The sequence below is a fragment of the Eriocheir sinensis genome, unplaced genomic scaffold, assembly GCF_024679095.1.
Source record: "Eriocheir sinensis breed Jianghai 21 unplaced genomic scaffold, ASM2467909v1 Scaffold236, whole genome shotgun sequence".
NCBI lineage: Eukaryota > Metazoa > Arthropoda > Malacostraca > Decapoda > Varunidae > Eriocheir > Eriocheir sinensis.
In genome coordinates this window covers 257,501-265,000 of record NW_026111539.1, presented here as the reverse complement: position 1 = coordinate 265,000, position 7,500 = coordinate 257,501, and the positions used below count along the sequence as shown (strand labels likewise).

Below are 7,500 nucleotides of genomic sequence, written 5' to 3'. Positions count from 1 at the left end.
TGTTTTTTTTCTTTCTCTCCTTCGTCTCACTCACTCCTCTCATCTCATCTCCTTTGTCTTTTTTTTTTAGTCCTTCCTTTTCTTCCTTCACCCAGTTTCCTTAATTATTCAGTCTCCTGTAGCTCCCTTTTGTTATTCACTTATTTCATCTTTTACTATCTCTTCCCTTCATTCACTTATTTCATCTTTTACTATCTCTTCCCTTCCTCCTTCCATTCCTTCACTACCCAGCCTCTCCTTCTCTTCATCCCTCCTTTATCTCCTTTTCCCAATCCTCACCTCTCACTCCATATCCCCCTTTCCCTTTCTCTTCTCACACCTTATCCTGTACCATCCCACACCAAATCCCTTATGCGCCCTCATCCTCATCCTCCCTTACCCTTATCTTCACCCATCTCCCTTCGCCACCTCATCTTTTTTTCCTTCCCTACCCCCTCTCCCCCTCGTCCTCCTTCAAAACCATCTCCTCAAGAACCTTAACTCCTTCACCCTTTCTCTTTCCTTCTTCTACCTCCATCACGTTCCCTTTCCTCATTCCGTCACTTCCCCATATTTTTACTTTCCCTCCTCTCTCTACCCCCCCCCTTTCCTACCTTCTTCAAGCCCATTCCTTCCTCAGCCTTTCCCTCCCTCACCCCCTTTCCTCACTTTCCTCTTCCTTCGTCATGTTCCCTCTTCCTCGTCACTTCCTCATCTCTTTCTTTTCCTTCCCCCTCGCCCCCTCTCCATTCCTCCCTCTCTCTCTCTCCCCCTATCACCCCTCCCCCCTCTCCACCCCTCTCTCTCTCAGCTCGGACGCTCAACCCGAGACACAATGCAGCATGCCAAGAGAGTGGTGTGCACGGGCCGGGCGCCTTCCTAAAATACTCCTCGATCTGAACCTATGAGGACAGGGTCGGTGTGTGTGGAGGGGAGAGGTGGCTGTGTGCATGTCGGGGGGGTGAGGAAAGGGTGTCAGTATGTAGGGGGTGAGGTGTGTGTAAGGGGGACGAGGGGAGGTTCTGAGAGTTCTTACACAATACATATTTTCCTTCACGTTATAACATCAAACCAACCATCACATAGACTTTTTTTTTATTATTATTTGCTAACTCCTTTTTTTTGGTACGACTACACAGGTGATCATTATTAGTTTTGAGTTACCAGTATTTATTTATGTGTGTGTGTGTGTGTGTGTGTGTGTGTGTGCCTCAGTGTTGATAAGCTAAGAAGTAGGATCAGAAGGCAATCCTTGTACCCAAGCAAGCATTCAGATAAGAGAATCAGGCGCCAAAGAAAGTCTACCTCTGCGATAACAAACAGACAGACACACGCAAAAAATGAACACGTAACCATTTCCTCTTCGTCACCCTCAAGAACATTATAACAGCTTCAAAATTTACAACATGGACACGAATACAAAAAGCATATATATTTTTTTACAACAAAGGAGACAGTTCAAGGGCACAAAGAAAAGGAAACAATAATAAAAAAAGCCCGCTACTCGCTGCTCCTACAAAAAAAAAAAAAAAATCAAAAGACGTTCATTTAATATACTCTAACTGTAGGTAAAAGAAAATAAGAAAAAAAAAAAAAAACACGGGCATGAAAGGTATAAAAAACGGAACTTAAGACACGACATACAGGAAACTAAAACACCACCACCAACAACAACAACAACAACAACAACAACAACACAACATCCCAAGCACCCCCTCCTACATCCTCCACTTCACCTCCTCACACACACACACACACACACACACACACACACTCAAAGAAAATAAAAAAAAGTGTAACGACAAAACCTTCCTCGCTGCCTAACCTTCCTTCACACACACACAAAAAAAAGAGAGTGAGAGGGTTGTTAAAGGCGCGTAATAATGGTAATAAAAGAAGTGTGACGGGGATACGTGAAAAAGATTTAGATGAAGCCAAGGTCAGCGCGTTTTACAGTTGCATCAGCACTCCCATAAGACGCGGAGAGAAATGAGACAGTGGAGGGAAAGGAAGGGAAGGGAACGGAAGGGAAGGGAAATAAAGGCAGCGGAGGAAAAGTTCAGGGAAGGAAAGGAAGCAAGGGGTACGGGGAGAAGACGGTAGGGAAAGGGAAGGGAAGGGAAAGGAAGGGAAGGAAAGAAAGGGAAGGGAAGGGAAGGAAAGGAAGGGAAGGAAGGGAAAGGAAAGGAAAGGAAAGGAAAGGAAAGGAAAGGAAAAGAAAGGAAAGGGAAGGGAAGGGAAGGAAAGGAAAGGAAAGGGAAAGAAAGGGAAGGGAAGGGAAAGGAAAGGAAAGGAAAGGAAAGGAAAGGAAAGGAAAGGGGAGGGACGGGAAGGGAAGGGAAAGAAAGGCAGAGGAGGAAAAGTTCAGGGAAGGAAAGGAAGCAAGGTGTAAGTGGCAGGGACGGTTGGGAAAGGAAAGGAAAGGAAAGGAAAGGAAAGGGAAGGGAAGGGAAGGAAAAGAGAGGAAAGGAAAGGAAAGGAAAGGAAAGGGAAGGGAAGGGAAGGGAAGGGAAGGGAAGGGAAGGGTAAATGAAAGGAAAGGTAATGGTGAAAAATGGACGGGAAAGGAAGAGAGGGAAGGAAAGGAAAGGAAAGGGAAGGGAAAGGTAACCGGAACGAAAGGGAATAGTCAACAAGGGAAGAGAAGGGAACGGAAGGAAGGAAAAGGAAATGAAGGAGAGGGAAGAGAAGGAAAAGAAAAGGAATGGAATGGAAGGGAAAGGGAATGAAGGGAAGGGAAAGAAAGGGAAGGGAAAGAAAAGGAAAACAATGAAAAAGATGGAAGAAGAAGAAGAAAAAGAAGAAGAAAAAGAAGAAGAAGAAGAAGAAATTTATAATGATGATAATAAAGAAAACAAAGAAGCAAGAGGATGAAAAAGAAAAAGGAGAGCATGTAACGAGATGGTTCCTGAACCTGAATTACGTAAATACTGTTGCATCATGTGTGTGTGTGTGTGTGTGTGTGTGTACACACACACACACACACACACACACACACACACTTGTCTTATATTTTACTTCCAGCTTTCCTCTTACAAAATAAAGCATAATAATAATAATAATAACTGTATTTACAAAAGCTTTAGTATGTCCTTCTGTTTTAATGTTTTCTTTTTACGGTCATTCTTTTATTCAGTTATTAGATTTACTTGCTTCCTCTCATAATACTTACAGCTGAGGAGGAGGAGGAGGAGGAGGAGGAGGAGGAGGAGGAGGAGGAGGGGGGGTAAGAGGGGGAGGAGGGGGAGGAGAAGGAGGAGGAGGAGGAGGAGGGGAAGGAAGGAAGGAAGGAGAGGAAGGCTAAAAGATGGATGTGAAAGAAGAGGAAGGAGGGGAAAATCAACAACAACAGCAGCAAACACAAGGAACTCAAGAAGAACAACAACAAAAGGATATATAAGAAAAGAAAACACGGGAAGGGGAGGTAAGAATGAAGAAGAAAGAATGAAAGAGAAGAAAAAGAAACAAGAACTATGACTGGAAGAAGGAGAAACATGATGAATGGAAGAAACAGGAGGAGGAGGACGATAAAAAGAAGAAGAAAGAAGAACAAGAAAAAAAAAAGTAAGAGGAGGAGGATGATAAAGAGGAGGAGGATTAAAGAAATAAAGAAAGAATGAATGAGAAAAAAAAAGAAACAAGAACTATGACTGGAAGAAGGAGAAACATGATCAATGGAAGAAACAGGAGGAGGAGGACGATAAAAAGAAGAAGAAAGAAGAACAAGAAAAAAAAGAAGTAAGAGGAGGAAGAAGATAAAGAGGAGGAGGATTAAAGAAATAAAGAAACAAGAATTATGACTGGAACTGGAGAAACATGATGAATGGAAGAAACAGGAGGAGGAGGAGGTGAAAAAGAAGAAGGAAAAAGAAAAACAAAAAGAAGTAGTAAGAGGAGGAGGAAGATAAAGAGGAGGAGGATTATCACCACCACCACCATCACCACCACCATCACCACCACCACCTCGAGCACCAGTAAGAAGAGAAGTAGCTAAGGAGTTGTGGAGTCACGTAAAACTCCGTCTCTGTGGGGTTTCCTTTTCCGCTGATTAATCGAGGAGGAGGAGGAGGAGGAGGGGGGGGCGGCGGAGTGACGGGGGACAGCAGGGTGACGGGTCCTGTCTGACGGCTTAAAGACAGGACGGGCTGAGAGGAAGAGAGAGGGGCGTGGCGTGAGGAGGAGGAGGAGGAGGAGGAGGAGGAGGAGAAGGAGGAGGAGGAAGAGAAGGAGGAGGAGGAGGAGTGGAGGTAAAGCATTATATGTATTTTTCTTTTTTACAGCAAAGGAGACAGTTCCAGGGCGTTAAAAAAAAAAAAAAAACAATATTAAAGAAAAAAAGCCCGCTACTTACTGCTCCTGAGTTGAGGTTAGTAAGTAGGAAAGAGAGAGGAGAGTCAGTTCTGAAGTTCGTAGCAGTGTGAGGAGGAGGAAGATGAGGAGGAGAAGAAGTAGAATGAGGAGGAGAAGGAGGAAAGAGAAAGGAGAAATATGGGCGTGATAAAGCAGGTAATCCAAAGTCCGTTAGTATAAATCATAACAAGACTGCCTGGGGGTCACTCGAAACAAGCAGCAACCTTAATAGACGAAGAAAAAAAGAGAAGCCCAGGACAAAACTAACATCAGCAACACAAAGAAAAGATAAAAACTGCAAAAAAAAGAGGATGACCAAGCACTCTAAAATTCCAACTCGGAGGCAAAAAAAAAAAAAAAAAATCCTCCATTAAAGTTATTACCCCAAAGACAACATCAACATCATCATCATCGAGGTAAAAAAAAAGGCATTCATCGAGGTACTTAATGAGGTGAGGGACATCAATATCAGCAGTTTTCGAGGTAAAAAAAAAAAAGTATTCATAGGGATAAGGAAGGGATGGGCTTGAAGGAGGGAGAGGGGAAAGAAAGGGGTGTGATGTGGAAAGAAGGACGTGGCGAAGGGAAGGGTAAGGAAGGAGAAGGGGTGAGGAAGGAAGGATGCGGGAGGGGAAGGTTGAAGAAGAGATGGGCTCATAATGGGTCGGTGAACTGAGGTGAAACTCCACGATGTCGAAATAGTTCCATGTTACCAATAAACATCTTCCAAACTTACTCCTTAACACACCCATAAGCAATCATTTAGCTATTGATTTCTTGGTTATGGTTGGTTTTATTTCCTTTTCCTTCTTTAAACAGTTTGAGACGACCTCCTCCTCCCTTTCCACAGACATACCTACACCAAAACACACTCCTTCACACACCAAGAAGTAACCATTTAGTCATTAATTTCTTAGTTATGGTTGTTTTCTGTTCTCTTTTCCTTCCTGAATATATTTTTAGAGACGCCCTCCTCCTCCTCCTCCTCCTCCTCCTCCCTTCTGACATACCCACACAACATCAATACACCAATCCACACAATCAGGAACCGCCATTAATGTTTTCTTTTCCTTCCTGTATATACTTTTAGAGATGCCCTTCTCCTCCTCCTCCTCCTCCTCCTCCTCCTTCCTTCTGACATACCCACACAATACACCAATACACACACTCAGGAGCCACCATTGATATTTACTTTGCCTTCCTATATATACCTTAAGATGCCCTCCTCCTCCTCCTCTTCCTCCTCCTCCTTCCTTCTGACATACCCACAATACATCAATACACACACTCAGGAGCCACCAATGATATTTACTTTGCCTTCCTATATATACTTTTAGAGATTCCCTCCTTCTTCTCCCGTCTCACACACCAAAGCACACTCGTACACAAACCCAGGAGCTGCAAACAGTGTCTTTTCCTTCCTTCATATACTTTCAGCGACTATTATATACTTCTACCTCGTTCTCCGCCCTTCCCTTCCCCTCCCTACACACACACACACATCTATTGATCCATGAAATTCTTGATCTTTGGTGTTTTCTTTTCCTTCCTATATATACTTTTAGATGCCCTCCTCCTTTTCCCTTCTCACACACCAAAACAGACTCATATATATACACAAACCCAGGAGCTGTAAAGTGTCTTCTTTTCCTTCCTTCATATCCATTTAGCGACAATTATATACCTCGTTCTCCGCCCTTCTCACATCTATTGATCCATGAAAGTCTTGATTATTGGAGTTTTCTTTTCCTTCTTTCACATAGTTTTAGCGACGACCCACTTCTTCTCCCTTCTCACCCCCCAACACCCGCGGCCACTCACCCAGCAGCAGCAGCTTAACGTCCCTGGCGGTGCTCTCCACGGCGATCTGTTTGTCTATCTCCTTGCTCTTCGCCAGCGCCGCCTTCTCCTCCACTGACATCGTGCACCCCATCTTGCCTCCTGCCCTTCCTGCCTGCCCTCTCTATGCTACGTTGATTCCAGGCCCCCACACACCCAAGGACACTCTACTACTACTACTACTACCACTACTACTACTACTACTACTACTGCTACCTTTACTACTACTACTACTGCTACTACTTTTACTACTGCTACTTCTACTATTGCTTCTGCTACACCCACACGCCAGCACTCACTTCCTCTTCCACTTCTCTTGTCATTCAATATTTAAGATAATGAATGTGACGGTTCGATAAGTCTGTCTGTCTGTCTGTTCTGTTTCTTTGTCTGTGTCTGTGTGTGTCTTTCTCTCACTTCGCTTCACTTCACTTCATTTCACCTTCACACACTTCACCGTCTGTTTTTTTGTCTTGTGTTCACTTCACTTCACTTCCTTGTAACTTCACTTCACATACATTTACGTCTAGGTTGTCTGTCTGTCTGTCTTCACTTCACCCGCACTTCAGACACCTACGTAATTACCTTCCTTGACCTCACTTCACTGCACTTCACTTCCTTATTTGACACTGTGAGCACTTTTGTCTCCTACTACTGCTACTCCTACCCCTACTACTACTACTACTACAACTACTACTATTGTTAGCTGAGGCGTGAGGCGGCGGGGCGGAGGGCGCGGGGCAGGGCGGGGGCGGCACTAGCAGAAGGAGGAGGAAAAGGAGGAGGGGGTGAGGGGGGAGTCATAGCTGGCGCCCCCCTACGAGTCTGTCTCCTGCAGAAGTCACCAGCAGGAGGGGTTTTTTTCCTTCTTTTTTCTGATTTATTCTTGTTTTTATTTTACTTTCTTTCCCGTGTTTTATTTATTTTTTCCTTTTTTTCTGAGGTGTTTTCGTTTTTCTTTACTTTTTTTCCTGTATTGTTTTTTTCTTGTTTCTAGTTGTTTTCGTGTTTTTTTTTTACTTTTTCCTCGGGTTGTTTTCTTTCTTTTTTCTTTCTTTCTCTCGTTGGTGTTTTTTTTTTCAATTTGGAGTCGGGGTTTTTTTTCTCTCCCCTTCTTTGGTTCTTATTTTTTCACTCTCTTTTATTTTTCCTTCCCTTTTTTTCTATCTTCAGACGCGAATAAAAACACGTTAGTGGTAATGGGGAAAATAACAAGGTGCTCTAGGGGATGTTTTTGTTTCTTCCTATTTTCTCCCTTTTTTGAGGGGGGAACTTCGTCAGACAAATAGGGTGCAGGTTTTTTTTTTATTTCTCTCTCTCTCTCTCTCTCTC

At 43.6% G+C, this 7,500-nt stretch overlaps 1 protein-coding gene across 1 annotated transcript in view; it reads right to left on the bottom strand.

Moving 5' to 3' along the window:
* LOC126991065 (guanine nucleotide-binding protein G(o) subunit alpha-like) overlaps positions 1–6,807 on the bottom strand; it is a 248,579-nt gene extending 241,772 nt beyond the window's left edge. The window contains 1 exon segment of the mRNA XM_050849759.1: positions 6,151–6,807. Within this exon segment, the coding sequence (XP_050705716.1) occupies positions 6,151–6,262 (112 nt within the window). The 5' untranslated portion in view covers positions 6,263–6,807.
* Positions 6,808–7,500: the final 693 nt, after the last annotated feature.